Source organism: Plecotus auritus (genome assembly GCF_963455305.1).
Source record: "Plecotus auritus genome assembly, chromosome: 9".
NCBI classification, from domain to species: domain Eukaryota; kingdom Metazoa; phylum Chordata; class Mammalia; order Chiroptera; family Vespertilionidae; genus Plecotus; species Plecotus auritus.
The window spans coordinates 115,798,370-115,821,530 of NC_137783.1; the positions used below are offsets into that span (position 1 = coordinate 115,798,370).

At 47.5% G+C, this 23,161-nt stretch overlaps 1 protein-coding gene across 3 annotated transcripts in view; it reads left to right on the forward strand.

Moving 5' to 3' along the window:
- The window catches only part of PPFIBP2 (PPFIA binding protein 2), a 133,184-nt gene that overhangs the window by 29,209 nt on the left and 80,814 nt on the right, over positions 1–23,161 (forward strand). Inside the window, exons 2-3 of one of the 3 annotated variants that reach the window (XM_080641600.1) lie at positions 5,465–5,597; positions 14,160–14,374. In XM_080641600.1, the coding sequence (XP_080497726.1) occupies positions 5,534–5,597; positions 14,160–14,374 (279 nt within the window). In that variant the 5' untranslated portion in view covers positions 5,465–5,533. Of the gene's footprint in view, positions 1–5,464; positions 5,598–14,159; positions 14,375–23,161 lie in introns of those variants that run through there. The other 2 variants (XM_080641599.1, XM_080641588.1) reach the window with 2 other exon arrangements.

Sequence of the window (23,161 nt, forward strand, 5' to 3'; positions counted from 1 at the left end):
AGCTGTTGCCTGATCCCCCTGTCTCCTACACATTCACTATGTCCTGGTGGGTTTATGTCTTTCAGAATAAATTCCGCTACTATTGTTTTAGTGGGTAGCGAAATTAGACATTTGGCGTCAATCTGCTATATTTACTTGAGGTCTGTCTTGTTTACTCTTGGTTATAACAATGAGATTGGCTTATATTGATTTTATAGATGAGACCATTGAGGCTCAGAGAGGTTAAACAACTTGTCTGAGGACCTACAGCCATTAGTAGCAGAGCCCAGGCTTCAACTCAAGACTGTCTGGCTATAAAGTTGTTACTGGTTGACAAGGGGTGTGATTTAGAATTTAGGCACTGCCATCAACTTCCTAGTGTGTCTTCTTCTATCATCCGCTTCTTCTTCCTTTTTAAAATGCTGATAATGAGTCTTGCTCTACTATCCCTAAGAGATAGGTTTCCTGTATCCTTTAAGAGGCTGTCTCCCAAGTTCAGGGACCTATAGCAAGAAGTATTTTTTAAAAATGACCATGTTAGAGCATCTGTGATTTATTGCTGACCTGCAAATTCTAAGGAAAGCTTCGGTTTGTTGTGATATGGTGACACTTTGCCACCTGTTGGCCACTCAGGGAGGGGAGAGGCATGAGATGTTTGGTGGTGGTGGGTTCTTGGGTGGGAGTTCCAGGCCTTGCCTTCTACTTGGGGACTTGGGCCCCCGTCCAGATGCAGCTGCTGGGGAGTCAGGATCCAACCCAGGCACAGGAGACCCTGGACTCTAGATCTGCAGGGGCACCAGGGACTCTAGATCTGTTCCTGCTTCCTTCCTCCTTCCAGGATGGTGTGAGCCTGCCTCAAACACCTGCAACCCCAACCCCTTTTACTGAGAGAAAGGTAGTTCATAAAATGAAGCGGGAGCTTGCAATTCAGTACGGGTGGGATATGTTCAGGTTTTCTTGCATGAGACTTATCTTAACGACTTCTGCCTACTCCTGATTCTCCTCAGCTGAACTCGAAAGTGGTTCATACAATGTCTAAATCACTGCATGCCTCAGGGCACTCCAGATGATGGGTAGTGAACTGCGGCTCACTCTCTAAATTTTAGAACACACACATCCTGCACCCAAATCAGCTCTCAGGGGCCACACCGCCTTTGTGAGGTGCAGTTCAGTGGCCTTGGCATCTGCCCCCAGACACTCATTCTAAAACATGGTTGTTTCCTCCTGGTTGGCTGGTCTTACAGTTGTTTGCTCCCTGGCTGGTAGCAAAGAGGAAGGAGAGTCCTGCATTAGGGGAGCCCCGGCTTCAGACACTGCATAGGAAGATGACAGCATAGAGAGGGGCCTGTGGGTGAAGGGAAGGAATGATGAGTGGGCTGCACCTTTTCGTAGACAACATTTCTCTTAGTATCAGAGGCCTGTCTGCTCATCAAGGTGCAATGCAGGGCTTGGTTAACCGTCCAGGTGTCAGAGAGAAGGAAAACACTTTCAGCCAATATGACAACCGTCACTGTACTGAGTATTTGAGAGCAGTGTCCTCCTCTGCCTGCTCCTTTCCTTCCCGGGCTAGTGGGGCGCCTTGCCTTGGAGCCCCGGGGCAGTGCCTGCCCCTCTGTCTTCTACTCCATGTCAGCCCCTGGATGGCTCCCCTCCCACTGACAGAGAACATGATTGCAGTTCCGCTGGCCACCACCTGCCTGGGGGTTGCCCTGATCCCGCTGTCCCTTTGGAGTGTGCTCTTTCCCAGCCCCTTCGGGTTATTGCTCCTCAGGTGCGCTCTCTGGCCCCTTCGCTGCGCTCCTCTCCAGGAGGCCCTCTGGCATGGAGCTTCCTGCACGTAGGCCCCAGGTCCTTGGGGAACCCGGGCTCCCAGCAGAGGTGATGTGTCTCTGAGGGGATGAACAGACACAGAAGACATCAGACACACTGGGTGCTGCCGGATGACACGTTTGCCTCTGAGACCCCAAGTTCTGGAGGGCAGGGATTGTCCTACTGCGTGTTACTGATGGGAGCTCAACCTTGACAGTGGTGAGGGAAGAAAATGGCTATGGTTGCCAGATGGGAATGGTTCGTGGCCTCGTGGCTTCCCTGTTCCAATAAGAGTGCCCATGTCCATAGATGGGAGCTGGAGGCGGCACTCTCATTGCACGGTTTTCCCGTCAGAGGTCTCTTCTGTACCCCACTGGCACCCCACAGCTGCCCTGTGACAAAGGCTGGGAGGGCCCGGTCTTGCCCAGCTGTCTCTCCCTGCCTCACACTGAGCTCATTGGCTGCCCTCAACTGGCTCCCACTCCTGAGTGCTCCCAATCTGCCAGTCCCGGGCTCCCGGATTATAAATATGATACACCCTTGACTCATGTTTCGCTTCATGCCAGCTCCCACGGGTCCACCCAGCTTGCTGTTTGCCAGGTGCAAAGTCATCCCTGGGCAGAGGGCCCGAGGGTCTTTTTTGTTTGTTTGTTTTCTGTATCCAAGGGTCATTTTTTTTATGGCCCTTTTGTTGCTGGGGGCTATAGCCTGGGCCCTCTGTGCTTGGTGGCTTCCAACTGCTCCCTTTCACCCTGATAATGAGGCCTCATGTGGGGCCAGTCCACTGAACTATGAGACCTTTCTTTCTGAAATCTCTGTCGGATTTATATCTGAGGTCACTTGATTTGTTGCTCACTGGTATCCAGACCAGTAGTGAGTGTGATTGCCAAGCTCCTTTCGTTAATTGCCCTTGTCAGGCTATGTGAATTCCGTGGAAGGTTTGACTCATCTTAAGCAACTGGATGCGCCTGTATAATCTTGTCAATCATTTTGACGTTTGCCAACTACATCCTGCCTTTACATGCTTCTCTACCTTTTGCTTACAACATCCTCGCCTGGAACAGCATTCTTCCCCTTATCTTCTGAGAAAGCTCCTACTCCTCTTCAGGACCCGGGGAAACTGCATACCTGCCTCTTACAGCGTGCCTCCCCCGGTGTCATAATTATCTGTTCATAGTTTCGTCTTCTGCTCTAGACCATGTGGCCCATCGGGACAAAGATGAGGCCTGATTTATTAATATCCTCTAGTGCCCCTCACGGTGGGTTCAGGGCAGGCTGGCTGTATGGATCCACCCATTTGTTCACAAGTATTTACTCATGAACGTCCTGGTACCAGGCACTCTGCCAGGCACTGGGCACATAGGGGTGAACAAGGCAGAGAAGGTCCCCCTGCCTCCATGGAGCGGGTTAGCAAGGCCAGTGAGTAGGGAAACAAATGTATGGACAAGATGCTTTGTAACTGCTGTGCTTTCAAGGAGCTGCTTTAGATGGAGGTGTGCAAGGAAGGCCTCTCAAGGGACTTGGTAGCTGAGACCTGAAGGATGAGAATAAGTCAGCCATTCAAATTGCTGAGCTCAGGCAGGTGTAAACTTGGACAGGAGACTGAAGCGTGAGGAGCAATCCAGCCATGCCCCTTTGGTAGATCACAGGAAGGAATTTGGATTTTTCCCTGGGAGCAGTGGGAAGTCCTCCAAGGGAAGGGTTTAAAACTTACTATCCCAGGTGGCCAAACAGGTGTGAATGTGCTAAATACCACCTGCTTCTGCTGCATCCCTTTCCCTGCTGCCTTTTATTTTATCCCCATCCAAGCTTGCTTCCATTCAGGCCCCAAGGTTTGCACACTGTGTTTGCTCTGCAGCCGTCTGGGCTGCTATACTTACTGTGGACCAGCCTGGCTCCCCTTGGAAGCCTTGGCTGCCTCCTGTCTAGGCGCCGAGGCGCCAGTGAGGTTCTGACATTTTCATTCCCCTGAGCCGGGTGCCTCCAGGACTGCAGGGCTCAGGGCCGGTCTCTGAACCTTCCTGGCTCTGCACCTGACCCACTGCCCTCACCCTCCACACACGTGGTTGCTTATCTTCCTTTGCCATGCCTGCCTCCTCCAAAGGAACCAGACTCTTAGGTTATCTGGCTTCTCCATCCTTGAGTTTACTTTAAAGTCTCTCATCCCCTGAGTAATGCTAGTACAAATACATCCTGAGGTTATCTCCTCACTTAAAAAAAAAAATCTCACATATATGGAGCCCTTACTGTGGGCAAGGGATTATACTAAGCATTTTCTATGAAATATTAATTCCTCATTTAATTGTGACATCAACCCTATGAGTCAGGTGCTGTTATTATCCCCATTTTACAGATAAGGATACTGAGGCTCAGAGATAACACAGTAAATGACAGAGCTGGGTTCCAACTCTGGCTATTTCACTGCTAATGACTGGTATAGCCCAGTATGGTTCTTTGTGGTCCTAACATTCTTATCCACACCATCTGCAAAGGTACTTTTCTGTGTCTGCTCATTCCTCTCTTTACTCCAAAGGCCCAATGTCACAGCAGAGACCGCCCTCCCCCGCCCCCCAGGACCTTCTGTTTCCTGACCTGTACCGTCCTTGGGTATGGGGGCTGTGCCTCTGTTCATCACAGCACTTGTGCACATTGAACGCACACATAGGTTTTGCTGAATGAGCAAATAAACAACAACTCCTACCTAAGTCTCTTCGTAGAATAACAATGCTGCCAGTCAAGGAGTGGGGGATGCAAGGAAAATGAAAGAGGCTGCAGGAAGACAGTTTAGTTTAAAGACTTTTCTTAGAGGCAGAGGGGTCTAGAGATGGAACCAATAGATACTTCTCCCATTAGGAGGGGTTGGGAGTGGCTAGACAGTGTATCCTTGGGAAAGTTCGCCAGCCCTGAGAAGATGGGATTCTGTACCTTTTTTTTTTTTTTAAATTGAGTTGAGAGAAACTCAATTTGTTGTTCCAGGTATTTATACATTCATTGGTTGATTCTTGTATGTGCCCTGACCTGGGATTGAGATGATGCTTTAACCAACTGAGCACCTGGCCAGGGCCTGGATTCTGCCCCTGGAATGGTGCCGGGTAGCATAGAGCTAAAATTGTAGGAGACATGCTCCTGGTTCCTGGGACAATACTCTCCCTATGATGGTGCACCCACAGCCTTCCTAGGTGTGGACATGGGGCCAGTCGAAAAGAGAAAGGGGCAGGTGAGGTCTCCCAGTCTGGATCACGCCTGCCCAAGGAAAGTGTTGCAGGTGTGGGACAAATGCAACTACAAGACAGCTAAATGCCTGCTGTGACCCACTGCTGCAGGGCTCTCGTCCTGACAGAGTCCTTGCTCACTGGGAGCCTTCCCCAGTGTGGCAGGAGCACTCGGAGCCTGGGACTGTACTGATGGCGAGCAGTGGCAATCACTGCCTCCTGCTACAGGTGACTCCTAGTGGCTTTTCATCGCAGAAGCAAATGGGATCATGTGGTAAGGATTCATGGAAAAAGAGCACTTATACCAGCAGGGAGAGGCCATGGAGGGGGCAGAATCCACAGGCCAGCTACCAGGATGCTCATGAGAGCGCACTGTACAATGAGGGAGTAAGAGGGCTTTGGATCTTGTACGCATATTGTGAACTCTCTGTAATTTTTCCTTTGTTCTGTATTTGAATTTTCAGTAGGAGGAGGAGGAGGAGGAGGAGGAGGAGGAGGAGGAGGAGGAGAAGGCTGACCAGGGAGAAGGAGTCATGGCTTCTGAGGCCAGCCACGCGCTGGCAGCTGCCCTGGAGCAGATGGACGGGATCATTGCAGGTATGGCAAGTATGGTGGGGAAGGCTGATGACTGACGGCTCGTGTCCCACACTGAGAAACCATTTTTTCTCACTTTGCTTTCTTTTCGGTGCAGAGAGAAGCCCGTGGTTTGATTTTTAAATTATTATTATTGTGCATGCCATCTCTCTCTTTTTTTTTTTTTTAACGTATTTTATTGATTTTTTACAGAGAGGACGGGAGAGGGATAGAGAGTTAGAAACATCGATGAGAGAGAAACATCTAACGGCTGCCTCCTGCACACCCCCTACTGGGGATGTGCCCGCAACCAAGGTACATGCCCTTGATCAGAATCGAACCTGGAGCCCTTCAGTCCGCAGGCCAACGCTCTATCCACTGAGCCAAACAGTTAGGGCATGCCATCTCTTTTTGAAGAGTACAGACTTCTAGAACTCTGATACCTGGTGTGTGAGTTAGGTCTCTGTTGAGACAAGGCAGATGTAACATATGTTACTGTGTGTATAACTGTCACACTTTGGATCCTGGCTGCAAGGCAGGTTGGGTGCAGTGAGATTGATTTTATTGTAAATCCTCCAGGGCACATCGTGGCTTCTTGCAGCCGAGCTGAAACTCAGAGTCTAGCCGACTTTGCCAGGTATCGCTCACCCCCCAGCCGGCCTCCAGTGTGTTTGGGAGTCAGGAGGCGGCTTTGTACTGTTTCACCTCATCCCCCAGAGAATGTTCTTTATGCCATATTGTTTTTTTATCCATTGCAACTGTTTGGCTTCATGTTTGCATTAGCCAGTTAGGAACATTCTCCAGAAAAGATCTAGCAAAACTGGTTTTAAAAGGGCTGCCAGTGGGCTGTTCGGGCCGATTAACTTCTTGATTGTGGCAACCGAGGAGCCCGTGTTGGTTGGAACAAACCTGTTGTTGAAAATCTCCCATCGGGCCCAGGTCTCCTCTCTGTTCTTACCTAATGCAGGTCAGTGGCCTTGTCTGCTGACTGGGCGCTACTTTTGGCTTTGCTCCTGGTGTGAGCTATGGCTGAAGGAGGAAGGTTTGGGCTGAGTGTGGCTGGAGCCCAGGACATGCACAGGTACCTGAACTACCCCCTCTCAGGCATGTGCTTTTCCTGCCATTCTGCAGAGACACATCTGACTTACTGAGGGTTCTGCGTGTTTGCCTATGGGAATGAGGGCTGTCTGTGTGTCGAAGCTTCTTCATGTTGGTGGCACTGTAACATGTTCTAGCTGTTACCTGTCAGGCACTTAACTTCTCAGGGAACACAGGGGCCCTTGAGTGTGACAATGTCCCACTTTCTGGAGGCTCCACAGATTGGGAAGTCCTGTTCTAGGTTAGAGCCCCCGAAACCCTACTGAGAGGAAACAGTCAAGGATGTGGATTTCCTAACAAAAATTTCAGAGTCTCATCTGGAAGCTCTCAGGGGCTCATGTGCATTGAGCTCAGAGCCATAGGGTCAGACCCTCCAATGGGCTCAGGATGTCAGCACTGCTGAGCCCTCAGCCCAGGAGCAGGGAGGAGACCCTGGCAGAGCACAGAGCCTTGGATGGCTGTGAGGGATGAATGAGCCATCTCCTGAACAAGCAGCCTGTGTGGGTCAGGCCTTCCTCCTAACTGCTCCACACAGGCATTCCTAAAACAACAAAGCCTCAGCACAGTCCCCTCTGTCTCAGAGGATTCTGTGGCTGGATCCTCGGGGCCTCGCCTTGGTCCAGGATCTACAGGTGAGGGTCTGGGATGGGTGTGGAGGGAGTGGCCTGGATGTGGGTTGTGTGGAACCTGGAGACCCTCCTTGTGCTCCCCCACATCACTCTCTGTCCTTGTGTCCTGTTGCTATTTCTTTATAGCACTTATCACCCCCTGACCTTTGACATTCGTTTTTGTCTCTTCGTGTGTCATGTGCCTCCTGCACTGGAATGTAAGTTCCATGAAGACCGAGGCTGTGCTGCCATCTCTGGTGCCTCAGTTGGTCTGCAGCACATAAACATTTCTTTCATACACATGTGTTACATGTATGTGTTACTTATTTCTGTGATCAGGCTCTCCTTTTCATTGGCTAAAAGGCAGTTAGTGGTTTCTGTATGTATCCTCTCTCTGGCTGCACCCTGAACTTCATTCTTATTTTCCCTGATCATTCCTTTTTGGCTGATTCTTTTGGAATAACAAATCACTGATTTTTTTTTTTTTTTTTTAAGACTCGGTGGTTGGCACATCCTGTGAACCATCTCTTGAGTAGTAATTGGCTCACCCAGGGTTTGATAAGCACTATTTGACAGATAATTCAACCCTGAGGTTATTAGTGAGTGTCTGGAGGGCATATGTTCTATGCTGTTTGTGATCAAAAGAATGATAATTATTGAATGCCTTTGTGCTGGACACTTTGCCTCAAGATTATTAACATCCTCATTTTCAAGGTGGTTGGGCTGCACTGGACCACAGAGCTTGGGGATTTTATGGTTACTAATGTAGACTATGGAGTTGGACTGGCAAGGATAGCATCCCAGCTCAGCCACTTACTCTGGCTGTGGGATCTTTGGGCAAACTGCTTAATTTCTCTGAGTCTCTGTGTCCTTATAGATAAAAGTGGTAATGATAATACCTAGCTCATTATTGGGATGATTAAATTAATGCAAATACAACATTTGGTAAGTGCTCAATTGGTGTGAGTTACTGCTTATTTTGTGGATGTTAGCATTGACATTACTGTTTTTACCACCCAAAGTCATAGTGCTAGTACAGTGGTCGGCAAATGGCGGCTCGCGAGCCACATGCGGCTCTTTGGCCCCTTGAGTGTGGCTCTTCCACAAAATACCACGGCCTGGGCGAGTCTATTTTGAAGAAGTGGCATTAGAAGAAGTTTAAGTTTAAAAAATTTTGGTTCTCAAAAGAAATTTCAATCGTTGTACTGTTGATATTTGGCTCTGTTGACTAACGAGTTTGCTGACCACTGTGCTAGTAAATTGCAGAACTAAGGTTGAGTCCAGGCCTATCCGAGTCTCTTCCGGGCTCCTTTTATTCCTGGCTTAGTTCTAAGGTGGTGTGTAGTAGGGCCCTGGCGGCTCTGGGGGCCTGTCTATAGGAGAAAGAGTTCATTGGGAGTAAGGTCCACTTCTGTCTTGCTCCCAGTCCCTTAGCTAGAGAGTGACTTTGCTCTCATCTCTCTTACACACGACACTTTCAAGTACGGGTTCCTTCGCTTACAGGGTAGCACAGTTACAAGAAAGTTATGGTGGCACCATATCATGACACCACAGCTCCTGCAGAAATAACATCTTTGTGTGAACCTTTAAACCCTCCTTTCTTATTTCAGTTCTCTTATTAATTGGCAGCCAGATGATATCAAGTAGTGCCAACACTACCAAAACACCATTGCTTTTGCCTGTTAAAGTACTTAAGTGCGTACCCAAGGGCTGTATTCTCTCACTTTATGAAAACACCATCATCACTTATTTCAATGGAAGAAAATGTTATGGACTTCCTGCACACCCCAAATAGCAACCATTTATGCACAAACAACACGATTCCTCCTAAAACAGACACAAGGCCTTCAATAATGATTATTCATAATCATAACTCTACATAAGGAAATTCCCTTTATAAATTGCTCTGTAGTCTGATAGGTTCACTTCCCAAACCTCTTTCCAAAAAGAGTAACATTTAGGGTGTGTTTATGTGATTAAGCATTCACTACAAATGAAAGTGTCCTGCTCCTCCAATCAGTGAAGACGATGCAGGAGATCATTGCTCCCATGAATAACACGGCCAGGAATATTCTGAGGACGTCCTGATACTCACGTCCAAGTATTCCCATCCTGAGCCGTCGTGTGGCAACCTCATCTCGAGGCACTAGGGGGACTCTGGGGCTACATGAAAATAAAATGCCATGTAAGCACGAACAGGACCATTAAATGAACCTTTCTGTACAGTCGAATACTTAAAGCCTAAATCAGTATATCCTAGGTATGACTACTTGATTGGAACCCTGGAATTTTATGCCAGAAAACTGGGGAAAGGTGACTGTTAAAGACTCCAGGGCCCCTGTAAAAATAATGCGTTTCTAGTACAAAAGACTATTGTTGTAGCTTCTAGTACCTGTTAACTTTCCATCTGATCTTCCTCCAATTGGTCCCTTTGATGCACCTGCAAATAATACTATAATTGAATTACAGTGTTGACAATTAAAATTGAACTCTGCATGGCTTACTTACATCCCTCTGGATGGCCCAGAGCAACTGCCACATATGCTAATGTTGCGGAGGGCTTCGTTTGTGGCTTACAGGTTCAGTGGCTGCTCAGTGAGGCCACTTCTGTAATAGGACCAGAGAACCCTGCGGTGAGGACACAGAGGGCCACTTATTCCTCTCACTGTGGCAAGAGGTTACTCATGCGATTATTTGCAAGCTGTACCCAGAAATGAGAAATAGTTAAAAGGAGCCTGTTTTATGACCGTCATAAAAGAGCTTGCTCTGTCTGGGCCTTTCTGCCAGTTCTGGTTAGTATCGGGGTTGGGTTTTTGTTTGTTGCGATTTTTTTTTTAAGATTTAAAGATTGAGGGTAGAAAAAGTTCCGATCAAGACTGAGATTATTTACCTTGGCCCATAATGATTTTACTGTGGTGTTGAAGGTCACACGACAAGTCCATGCTCAGCACAGGTAATTGGTCTTGTCTACGCCCTCTCAGAAGTAGGTCGGCACACAGCAGTCATCTGTAACGGAGTCACCTGATTCCCGTTCAGGGTTCAGGTGGAGAGTGTTCTGCTGTGACTTTGAACTGAAGAGAGTCAGAGTGGAAGTTTGGGGTTATCTAGTGGGCTCAGATGTCAGAGACTCCACTTCGTGTGAAGAGGTGGCAATGACCCACAGTGGCAAGCACTGTTCAACACCATCATTCTCTTTTTTCTCATTGATTTACTGAAGGTATTGCCCTTTTGAATCCTGGCATTATTCAGACGTCCCCCATCCAGTCTCTTCCTTTGCTCAAGCCCTAAGCTGTCTCCTATCCCCCTCAAGTGGCCCATTCAAGCCCAGGTATTGGGACATCAGGGAATTGGCGGTGGCCTACAGGGCAAACACAGTTCACATGCTCTTACCCTGAGGTTCTGAGCTATGACTGTTTGGTTGCTGTAAAAAATGTGTGTGTGCGCGTGCGTGCAGTGCATCTTTGGAGGGTTTTCTCTGTACAACTTGTCTGCCACTGCCTGCTCTGTTGCTGCTATAATGCTGTCACCTTCTGTGGCTTATGGTCCCCTTCCTCCATCTTCAAATCCTCATTCTGACTCAATGTTCTGCCTCTGTGTCCTGATTTAAGAGCTCATGTGACTAATAATCCAGGATAATCTCCCAATATCATGACTCTTAATCACATCGGTAAAACACCTTTTGGCGTGTGAGGTAATACATTTATAGATTCCAGGGATTAGGTTATGGACATTTTTTTTGGGGGGGGGGGTCATTATTTTGGCTAACACAGTGATCAATAAACAATATCCCTTTATTCCCCTCCTTAGTTTTAAACCAATGTAGGAATAGACAAAGAGAAAGGGAGACCAAAATATCAGCTTTATTATTAGTTTTATTTTTTAGGAAGGTTAGCTTGACCTCAAGCCACCATTAGGACTTCAAATACCTCCCATCCTACCCACACAAACACACAACCCAAATTAAACTTAATTCCAAACTCCAGACTTCCACCTTGCTGGGGCAGAACTGGTCTCAGGAAGCCTTCGTGAGGAGAATGCTCGCACCCAGGGTCAGGTGGCTTCGAAGAGAATTCCTTCTTTCAGCTCTCTCATCAGAGGAGCCATTCCTCCTTTGAGGAAAATTGAGTGAGGGGACACAGGGGAGGTGCCACAAATGTGGCCTTAGTGGAAACCACCCTCCCTTCCCAGGGACATGTGGAAAGAGTAATAGGTCCCCCTCACAGCAGTTCCTGATGGTTGTCTATGGTCAGTTTTGAAAAACTGCTTTCTATGTGCTTGAACATCACATGCCATCTCTAGTTGTTTGCACATAGTTGCTATTTGTCCTTTGTTGTATATATATATCACTCCTTTATTTTTTATTTTCTTTTTGTGTTTGCTGGCTCTGTCATTTCCCAAGGGGGATGGTCACAATGTGTTATCCTTTTTACCTACCGTGGGATTGGGTTTTGAAATGTGTGTTTAGGGTCTGTTTACCCCAGTTCATCACGGGAAGGTCTGTGATTTCCCTTTGCAGTGCTGAGGGCCGCTCAGGTGCCCAGCTCCAGGGCACGGTTCACCTGCTGATCCACAAGCTGCTGATTGTGTGAGCTGGGAGCATTCCCTCCTTTTCTGTCCTGAACAAGACAGTTAAAATTATTCACTTCCTGAAGGCTTGATAGAACTCACTTATAAAAGCATGTGGCCTGATATTTCCTCTGTGGAAAAATTTTAAAATTATGGCTCCAGCCCTAGCATGTTTGGGTTTGGATAGAGTACCGGCCTGTGGACTGGATAGAGCGTCAGCTTTCGGACTGAAGGGTCCTAGGTTAGATTCCGGTCAAGGGCCTGTACCTCGGTTGTGGGCTCGATTCCCAGCCCTGGTCAGGGTGGCTGAGATAACCAGTCCATGTGTATCTCTATCTCTCCACTTCCCTTCAACTCTCTCTAAAAATCAATGGAAAAATATCCTCAGGTGAGGATTAACCAAAGAATAAATTAAAAAAAAATTATGGCTCTATTTTTATAGGACTATTTAGATGATTGTTAAATTTATTTTTATCATTTTATCCAGTGATTGTGTGTGTGTAGCTATTTTTAACAGTTTAATCAACATACCTACTCCATTGTATGGAATAATTTAGTTCTATCTTTTGAACACTTTATAATTCATTCAGTGTCATAATTAAAGAATTGGATTTCTTTTATTCCATTATTCAAATTTTTGAGTTTAAATGAGTGAGTTCAATGCACTTATAATTATTATAATTACTGGTATAAAGGTATGTGTGTGTTTACTTTTGTTTTCTGTTGTCCAAGACCACAGAGTGATCGAAAGTTAATGAAAGTCTCAGTCTTCCCAACTACTTTTGGCCTGACTCATCCTACATTTATAAAGGTGTGTGTGTGTGTGTGTGTACTGGAGTGTGTCCAGGACAGAGAGGGGTTACTCAGCAATTGTGTGAAGATTGGGGGTCTTGCTCTGCTTCTGTCTGTTTTCTGGCCTGAACTTAGGCTGGGGCCTCCTCATCAACTCTAAGTTGGATCTGTAGGAGCCAGAGAGTGCTGGGGGTCAGGCAGTTCCCTGGCTCCCCAGAGCCACGGACTTGTTTGTGGGTTGTGATCCATGGTTCTCTCTATCCTGCACTTTCAGGAAGCAAACTGGTAATCAAATGGTAATTGTTTCCTTCTGTGTGGATTTCGCATTCCAGAGACTGCCCTGGTAAGTAGGAAGCTGGCTCTTAGAAGAGTAAAGGGCCCTGGAATTGAACGTCAGGCCTGCAGTGTAGCCATAGATGTGGTGGCCCTATAGCCCACATTTTCCAGCTGGGGCCTGATTTCAAGTAATTTATCCTCTTGGCCTCGTAAACAGTCCAGATGCCCTAGAAACTTCACCATCTAAACCATATTTCCTGAGGTGTTTCTTAAAGCAGCACAGAAATCCTTTAGTAGACTGTGTTGCCCCAGTTTTGGTTTGAAAAATACATCAATGTACTTAAGCAAAAAAGACTTTTTTAAAAAAAAGTTAAATGATGGGGTTTAGAAAGGCAAAAACAGTCCTATTCCGGACACATCAAATTAGAAAGAGCTGATTCAATAGCTCAGATCTCTAAGGAAGTCTAAGCACTCGTCCCCTTAGCTATTCGTCCAAGCACATGTGCAGACATGCAGTCTGATTCCCCTTCCACATCCACTGGGCAGGAGCTCCGTGCTAGGAACTCAGCCAATATGACAGGGTCTCCAGGACCACGATGGGAAGATGAGATGTGGATACACAGAGTAAAGTAATACAGGTTAAAAGTGCAAGGGCGCCAGCAAATGAGAGTTTTTCCAATTGGGGAGATCCAGGAAGGAGCTCAATTCACTAAACCTTCACTGGCCCTAATGCAGCGTCCCTCCCACCGCATCTGTTGATGATAGCAGGTCACCAGCCAGTCAGACACCACCCTGGGATGAAGGGACCAGAATGCACATGCCAGGGTAGGAGGAACTTTTGGCGGTCATATGTGCAGACTACCATGTTAATTTAAAGAAAAACAAGAGTATTAATCTAAAAGCTGAAGAATGGCATCTCATTGTTTTGGCAAGCATGTTTTGGGTCAGTGGTGAGGGCTGGCTGTGTTTTCCCATTGACTAATGGTGTGAGAGTCCATATGTTAGCCCCATGGGCACAGCCATCGCCTCTGATAGGCCTCTTCCTGTCACTCCCAGCCCAGCCCAGCCCAGGGTTGAGGATGGGTTCTGCTGAGTTTACTTTGTGAGTGACTCTGCTGAGGCAGAAGTGGTCTTCTGGGCTCTTATCCGTCCCTTCCCTCTCTCCTTTCACTCCCTTCCCTCTTTACCAGTTCCCTGCCCATGGTGTCCACCCTTCTTACCAGGGTTCCCGCCTCTCTTGTTTTAGGCACGAAAACGGGTACAGATATTGGTGACGGTACCTGTGAGCCTGGACTGGCCTCCCCGGCCTCCTACTTGAACCCCTTGCCAGTGCTCCATCTCGTGGAGGACCTGAGGCTGGCCCTGCAGACGCTGGAGCGTCCTCAGGAGAGAGCGGCGCTCCTGAGCCAGATCCCGGGCCCCACAGCTGCCTACATAAAGGAGTGGTTCGAGGAGAGCTTGGTGAGTAGGCCCGGGGCCTGTTTGGGGAACCACTGGGGGACATGATCACAGAGCCCAAGGAATGCCACCACCGCCTGGGGATGTTACTTCATCTGTCCACCTTCCAGTCTTTTCTTGCTTCCAATCCAGCTTCAGCAACTCCCACAGGGTGGTCCTGCCCAGGAGGAGGTTAGATCCTAGCCAAATGGCTCAAGCACCACAGTCAGCCTGCCTGTGCACTCCAGCCCCTCTCCTGAGAAAGGGAAACCAGGCCGGAGGACAGCAGACGTGGGAGGTTTCTCCCCAGAATTACATGGACCACTTACTCAATAGGGGGTCAGCATTAAGACACTAGTAACATCTGGGAATGGGTCAGGCGAGGAGCGAGCCCACTGAGGGATTGACCTGGAATGCAGTTATTCCAGGGCTGGAGGAAGGAACCTGGGGAGCCAAGGAAGCACGTGATTACCTAAGCTGAATTGGAGGATGGAAGCCGGGTGCAGTCTTCTTCTAAAGCCATAGTTCTGCAGACCTGAATCAAAATTGGAAAGTGTGCATAGAGTGAGGAAGGCAGGAACGGGAACACTGAATTAGGAGGGGGGACTTGATGTTGGAAATCACAGACCCAGGAAGTTGAGACACCCTTGTTCAGAGGCCATACCATTTGTTACAGGTTACATCCCAGGTGTCCGAGCCTGCTTTCTGTTCAAGAGGTCTCTGTTAGTAGTCTCATCCCCAGGCCTTCCTCCGAACACTGAACAGTTATACTCAGTGTATGTGTTATTCAATATTTCCATTACATAGGCTGTCTGCCTGGTGTTCTGGATATTTCTATGCCAGTGTGGTGGGGAGAATGATGGCCTCCCAAAGATGTCTACATACTCATTGCCAGAACCTGTGAATATGGTATGTTACATGGCAAAGCAGAAAGCAGCAGGTGTAATTGAGGTTGCTAATCAGCTGAGTTTTAAATAGGGCAGGTAGCCTGGATTATCCAAGTGGGCCCAACATAAACCCCGGAGCATAAGTGGAAGGAGGAGGCAGAGTCAGTGTCAGAGTGATGTGATTCGAGGACTCAACACATCTGCTGTTGGTTTTAAAGACGGAAAGGGGGCGAGGAGCCAAGGAATAGAGGCAGCTGCTAGGAGCTGGGAAAGTAGACTGTCCCCTAAAACCTCCAGAGGGAACACTGCCCTGCCAACACCTTGATTTTAGCCCAGTGAGACCCATTTCAGACTTCTGGCTCTCAGAACTGTAATCAATACATGTGTGTTGCTATAAGCCGCTTGGTTTGTGGTAATTTATTAATACAGCAATAGGAAACTAATACACCCAGACACTGCTTGGAGAGGAAGGTGGAGAAGGTTGCTGGTTGGGTTTCACGTGGGCCTGTTATAGTTTAGGTTTGAAAACCTGCTCCTCATCTCCTCCCCAAAGGAAGACAGTCCTTGGTGTTCCTCTCAGGCTTGTGCTGGTAACAGATAGAAGCCCTGTTGCTCATTTACTCATTTAACCGTGATTGGGAGTTGCAGGGTGCATGGGTTCAGTAGTTAGTTCTCTCTCTCCTCTCCCACAGCTTCCCTAGAGTTCCATGAGGGACCCTCTGCTGTCACTGTACCCCCACAATGCTGATCAGCTCCACGATGCTGATCCTGGCTTCTCTGCAGTCATCATGGGCCATCTTTTGCCCTCCTGTCTGGACAGCTGCAGCTCCTGTGCCCACTATACCCCAGGCACGGACACCGACCCTCTCTCTGTTCCTGCTCTCACTGCTGACCCAGGGTGCAGTGGTTAAAGATAATTTTATGACAGGTCCATAGTCCTCAGTCTGATATCCTTGGATCCAGGGGTGTTTTAGAACTCAGAACTATTAAACTTTAGGAAGGTGAGACAGTGCATATATATCATATAATATATACCATCTCTAGCAGGTACAGGACAGAAACACATGAACATTTCTTCAGAAAAACTTGTGAGCATCCGCATGAAGTGGGAGAAAGAAAGACCACACATATTCTCCTGCCAGTTCAGGTCATGTTTTGCTGTCAAATAAGTTTGGCACCAACTTAAAAAAAAAAAAAAAAAAAAAAAAAAAGACTTGTTTAAGCGCTTTTTTGGGGTTTCAGAATTACGGGCAAGGGATGGTGAACTTACATGAAGAATATTCCAATGCAGAAAATAAAACTTAAAACCAAGGGTTGGATAGTGGATGTTCCCATTCCCATTTCCATTTCCATCAGCCATAATCCCTCTCCGGGAGTCACTTGTTAACTCTGCTCTCTCTGCCCTTGGGCTGGCCTGTCACTGTGTGCCTGGGTCCCTGTGTAACTCACAGCCTTCTCCGCGGCTCCCTGAACCTTGCACTAGGCTGCAGAGCAGTTTTGAGCCTGTTTATTTTAAATGCCCCGTCTCAGCTCTCTCAGGACCCTACCACACTTAACCAAGAGATTCATTGCAGTGTCTTCCCAACAGTCTTTACTGCGCAGTAACTAGGTACTTCCACCTGGTATGACGTGCTGAATTTGTGACCATTTCTCTAATATTGACATTTTAAAATTATTTTTAATAGTTCACTAATATAGGGCATTGCTGCAGAGAATATATTTGTCCAGAAATATTTGTCTTTATCTCTAGATATTTCCTAAACATAGAGTTCTAAAAGTGGTATTACAGAGTTAAGTAGGGTTAACAGACAATATACAGGATGCTCAGTTAAATTTGAATTTTGGACCAGCAATGAATCATCTGTATGTCCCATGCAGTTTGCTAAATCTGGCCGCTGTAATCCAAAGGTATTAATATCTTGATACATTTTTCCAAACCACTTTCTAGAAAGATTGTACTCATTTATATTTTCATTAGTGGGGCTTTTGTGCATCCTGATCAATAATAATACCAAAATTAAAAACACACACACACAGCTTTACTAATTTCATAGGGAAAATGCTTTCCTTTTATCATTGTTGCATTGCTTTGTTTAGTAGGAAAGTTAAGCATTTCTTTCATTAGTTTCGTATTTGTTGTTCTGAATGGTCTCCAAACTGTTGATCTCATACCCCATCTGAAAAAAGTTTCATTCTCCATATATACATATTTACCTAAGCAGTAATGTCCTTATGTATGTAAATTATAAAACAGTACCCAAAGCAGAGATTTTTAAAGGACAGGCTAAAAAATAGTCCCAATATTTTCTTTGGACACACCCTAGAGATCACTTTGGGTCCCTGAGTGTGTATGCCCTACCCTGGTCTTCTCATATTCTGTGCTTTTTTTTCTATTAGAATTTTGGTGCTTTCTTTATGTATTTAAATGACCTCTATGATTGGCCCTTTGCTTTATTGGTAGCATTTATTTTCCTCATGTTGCTTTTAAATGTCCTTCATGGGGCTTTTTGAGACATGGAATTTAAAAGGATTGTAGCAGTAAACTCTATCAGTCTTTCCTGTTTGGGTTCCTGGTTTCCTTTTTATCTTTAGAAAGGCCTTTCTCACACTCGGGTCAAGTAATACCTTTATCTTCCTCCAGTAGGTTTATGGTTTGATAATTAGGTTATGGTTCACTCTAATTCATCTGCAGTGCTTTTTAGTGTGTTGTGTGATCTTACGTTTGTAATTTATCCAAAAAGCTTAAAAAATATTTTTTAATTCAAAGGCAGTTGATAGAGTTATTGGTTTTTGCAGGATTCATTGCAAAAACAGCTTGTGTTCAGATTTGTAGATCTCTTTTGGGGTTATTTATAATAGTTGGGGAAATGCCTTCCTTTGGAGCGATTTTTCTAAAAATTGTTGCATTCATAAATCTTTTAGAGTAATTATGGCCATCAACAACCTATGAATTGTGTACTTTCCAGGGGTCAAAAGTTCATATAAACATTCCATAATACCAGGGCTGGATGTTAATGTTTTGATTTTGCACAGAGACGGCCTGTCTGTATTTTAGGTCTTGCAGACCTAGAGTCATTTTACAATCCAGGTGCACTCACATTCCATAGTCGGTCTTATCTGTATGGAAATAACATCTAAATCCGTGAATCACTGGTATTTTTTTCTTTTTTATTGTTGATAGTATTACAGATCCACTGGTACTTTTTAGATTGCCACTTTTAGTTAGAAGCCTTTGCTACTCAGATGTGGTCTGTGGACCAGCAGCGTTGGCATCCCCTGGTAGCTTGTAAGAAAAAAAGTGCAGAATATGGACCCCCTACCCTAAACCCACTGAACCATCACCAGGTGATTCTTATGGACGTTAAAGTTTGAGAAGCACTACCTCAAACCAGTGACTCACTTGAATTATTTAAAAAATAAATCGCATGTGGCTTAGAACTGGAATTGGAACTAGTAAGGCAGCCTGAGGGACAGGCAGGCAGGCAGCCTTGTCCCTTCTCATTCACAATATCTGTGCATCCCTTGAATGTTTGCACTATTCTCGTTAGACAGCCTCAGTGACTGCTTTGTCCTACATTGGCCTGGGATGGTCCCACTCTGCCTTGTGACATCTCTGTCATTGGGATTCTTTCTCCAATAGAGTGGCATAAACAATAAGGAGGTTTATATGTCACTAAAAAGATGTCCAGAGGATGAGGGGAGGGTGGTTCCAGGGTTAAATCAGTGGCTCTGGGATGACCTCAAGGGCTCTGGCTCTTCCCATCTTTCTGCCTCACCATCCTCAGGGTGTTGGTTTCCCTCAGACGTATCCCCTAGCAGTTGCTGGATGGCTACTGCAGTGCCAGGCAACACAGCCTCACACAGACACAGCCTTGTTCAGAGGTAGGACATGTCTTTTTTATTTTTCTTTAATTAGGAAGGGAAACCCTCCTGCAGACTTCTCTATGGTCCCAGTGGTCAGCATTTGTTCACATGTGCATAACCTAGCTGCAAGGAAAGCTGGGAAACAAATATTGGTACTTTCATCCACCAGAGTGGGGGGTGGCCCGTGTCAGGAAGGAACCATGATGAAGTGAGGGAAATGAATGGTCCTTAGGAAGACAGCTCAGAGCAACTGCCACACGTCCTTAAAGTTTGATTTTTTTCTTGTTGGATGACAAATTCTTTTTGTTTTCTCCCTGTGAATGTGTGTGAACTCAGATTCCTGAAGGAGAGAATCAGATTGGCTTAGCTCATAATTTTTGAGCTAAGTCCTCCAGGCCTACAAAAAAATGTTAAGTGCAAAAAACAACATACAAACAAAAACTGAAATTAAAGGCTTTTTGAATTAGCTCCCTTTGGGTCAGGTTTCCATCCAAGAGCCAATCAGCTGTGTCCAGAGGAGAAAGATGAAATGGTAGGAAATGTGGTTTTCTCTTATTGCTATACATCAGGGATTGTGGATCTTCAGGCACAGGTATTGGCATATGCAGTACCCAAGGAAAACGGGGGCTGCTGAAGAAGCAGTGGTTGGTGGTTAGAATGAAATAAACAGCAGATAGACTAGTCCTGGACCACCATCTGTATGGGGGAGGGGCGTCTCCTCTACTGGGTGTTGGATTGGCAGGGCTGGACACAGAGTGGTTGGCAACTGCAAGTATTCTCTGGGGAGATAATTATAAATAGGTTGGACTCATCCTAAAGACCAAGTAGAGCAGACCTGCCCAGGACTCAGTGTTCCTGGACTCTGAGTGAGTTTCCAGGGCTCTGGGGCCTGAAACAGGGTCCTCCCTTCCTTAACAGCCAGTAGAAGGAGGAAAGGCAGGCTTCTGGCCTGGAAGGTATGTGTGGGGCTCTCTGAGCTGGGAACATCCTCTGGGGCTTCCATGAGGAAAGCAACACAGGGCCTGGATTCCCTTGTTCTAGGAGCAGTTTCTCTTTCTGAATTCTGGGTCTGTCCTGGAAAGCTGGGGGAGCACCAGGAAGCTCCGTGTTAGGCTGTTGTGTAGGGAAAGTTTCCTGCAGTCCGAGAGAGCTGGGCCTGGCCTGCAGAGAAGCATCAGGAGGCCGCCCTGTGCTGTGGTACAGCACCACAGTGACCCTCGGGGTCACAGAGGGTCACAGAGGAGGAAGCTGAGGCCCAGGCCAGAAGGCTGAGGCTTCTCTGCTGTGGTGGGAACAGAGCTGAGTTCCAGAAAGGGGCAGCCTCCTTCCCTTCCCTGCTGCTACCTCCTAGGCCTGCGGTGAGGTGTGCGATGATGCCCTGAGGGGAATATGACCGTTTCTGGTCAGGCGCCCCTGAGCCCCACCAGGTGGTCCTGAAGTTGAGAAAGGAGAGCGGTGCTTATCAGTGATGCTGACGTGTGCCATAGGCAAGAAGGAGCTGGTGCCGCTATGACCACTTCCGGGAATGTGGCTGTACCTTGACTCTGGAAGGAGTGTCTCTGTTCTTCCACATCTACTTGGCGTGGCTGGGTGGAGGCTGGGTAGGTGGATCCACGGCCAGCATGGGTGGTAGAGCTCATACTGGGGCTATAGTCAACTAGCTTCCAGTGGGCCCTGCAGGGCTGGGGACACCTCTCTGGTGAGGCGGGGTGGACCCAGCCTGTGTACAGTGGTGACTAGTGATATAGGTCCTGGGAGATGCCCAAGAGATACCAGAGCCAGTAAAGTCTCCAGATGGAGCCACTCTGTGTACTTCTCTAACAGCCTGGAACATGCACTTCCCATCTCCTGCAGGCACCAGTCTGTCCTGCTGTCTAATGGCATTGGATGTGGGTCTGGGGGGTCCTCGGTGAAGACCAGCAGCTTCAGCGGCTAGAGATGAAGTCTGGGGAAAGGCATGCACACCCAGCAGCAGCAGGAGCGAGGGCAAATCAGGGCCGAGCCCAACTCCAAGGGGAGGGAGAGAGGTTGGCAGAGAATCTCCAGAACCCCAGCCTCTGTGGGGTACATGGAGCAGGCTTGGCCCCAGCAGGAACCCAGGCTTTCCCCTGCGAGGTTGCAGGTGTCCTGGTCACTGTGCTTGGGCAGGTGGAAGCAAACTGGCCAGGTGAGGAACGTGTTAAAAGGCCAGTCCTCTGCCACCTTGCTTATGTGGCTTTGGACCAGCCTCTTTGTCCCTCTCTGGGACTCAGTTTCCTCAGTGGTAATGGCAGCTGGTTTGGCAATCTGTCTGCAGGAAAGGGCCAAGCATCCAACCCTGCAGTGTTGAGGGGCTCTATTGAGCGGCCTCCCATAGGCACCAGCTTTGCCTTCCTCCATTAGACCTTCGGTTTCCTGGGTGAGAGCAGGTTAGGGAGCCTCTCTAGGTGCAGCTGCGCAGTGTCAGGGCTCAGCGGAGCCGGCATTGCAGGAACAGTGGAAAGGATGTCCCGACTGGGCAGCCTCTGGTGGGCCTGGCCGGGCCGGGGAAGTGAGGCCCCGTCTAGGATGTGTGCTCACCTCTGACATCCTACTGGTCGGTTCAGGTACCCTCAGTTACTTTCATAACTAATCTTTCAAAAAACAAAGAAAGAGACCTAGGCCCAGTAGGACCCATGGTCACCGCCCTCATCTGTTCCACCACCTTGTCACAGATGGCGGCTTCTGCAGCTCCCAGCTCCACAAACAAAGCCCAGGCAGTCCTTTCATTCTGGCCAAAGGAGCAAATCTGTTCACCATATTGAAAAGCCAGAGAGAGTTGCAAAACAGGTGGGAAGAAAAAGCTGTTGTTTGAATCATGAACTGTGAGCTTGGGTTTCTCATTTGTCGCTGTGTCTCCTTCTCCATCCAAGGCCTGGAACAAAAGATGGGCCAGAATATATGCATATTGAACATTTTCATTTTGAAAATTTAGTCAAAAGTTCATAGGAAACCCTTTTTGTTTTAAAAGAGAGAAGGGAAAATTTGGTGCCTATTTTTCAAGAATAAAAAAAAAGCAGAGCCTATTGTGAGCCCATTTCCAGTCTGTGTTTCTTGCCCTCCACCTATGACAGGTGTGGACTTGAGTGAGAGCTCAGAAAGTCTAAGTGTCAGCTCTTTCTTTCCTCTGTGCTTGGCTCCCAAGAAATGGGAGCTCTGGGCAGGGCTGGTATGCATGCCTGTGGGTGGGGTTCTTCGTGCCTGTGCAGTACTGGAAGAAGCCACTAGGTGGGAGTCAGGGACAAATTCTGGAAAGTGTAAATCCCAAGGAAGACGGTATGGATGGACTTGGTGCAAGAAAAACATCTTTTCTTTTTTTTTTTTTTTCAATTGAAAAGATGGCACCTCATTAGTGAAGCTGGTGGACAATGCACCTGGGTCAGCTGGCAAAGATAGTTCTTTCCCATTTTCCCTGGACAAAGGACAGGCCTGGGAGACCCCCACTGTTTGTGGTTGGGGAGAGGACACAGGAGAGCTGAGGGCTGAGGGCTGGTCCTGGGAGCTTAGACCTGACCTTCCATTGTCAAGGGCAACAAGGCCTGTTCACACCTCTTAATTTCAGTGCCTCTTACTGGGGCACTATTAGGCTGGCGCTCTCCTTTCAGGAGGCACTCCTGACCCCACAGCTGCCAGACCTTGCCCTGGAGCAGCCGCTAATATTGTGGGGGATTTTGAATACACTTTTCCTGGCACAGACTCCAGGTTGGGGGCCTTTGGCCAGTGCTAATTTAGCAGTTTTATTTTTTGTAAACTTTGGCTCCCCCCTCCCCACTCCCCTTCTCCCGCAAAGTAATTTCTACCCTACTAAATTCTAGAGATCTGGCTCCTTTCAGGCCTGACTTGAGGAGACTATTTCAGCCCCTAAGAACCAATGTTTATAAATGACCAAGAATGTGCAAACACTGGTGAAAGAGCAAATAAATCCTTCCCCATGCGATTTCCTGCTTCAGACCCCAGGGACCTGGTGGGGGATGTTGCCAGGTTAGCATAACTTGAGGTCTGAGCATGTAGACACCCAGCCACCCGAGAAGGCCAGCCAGAG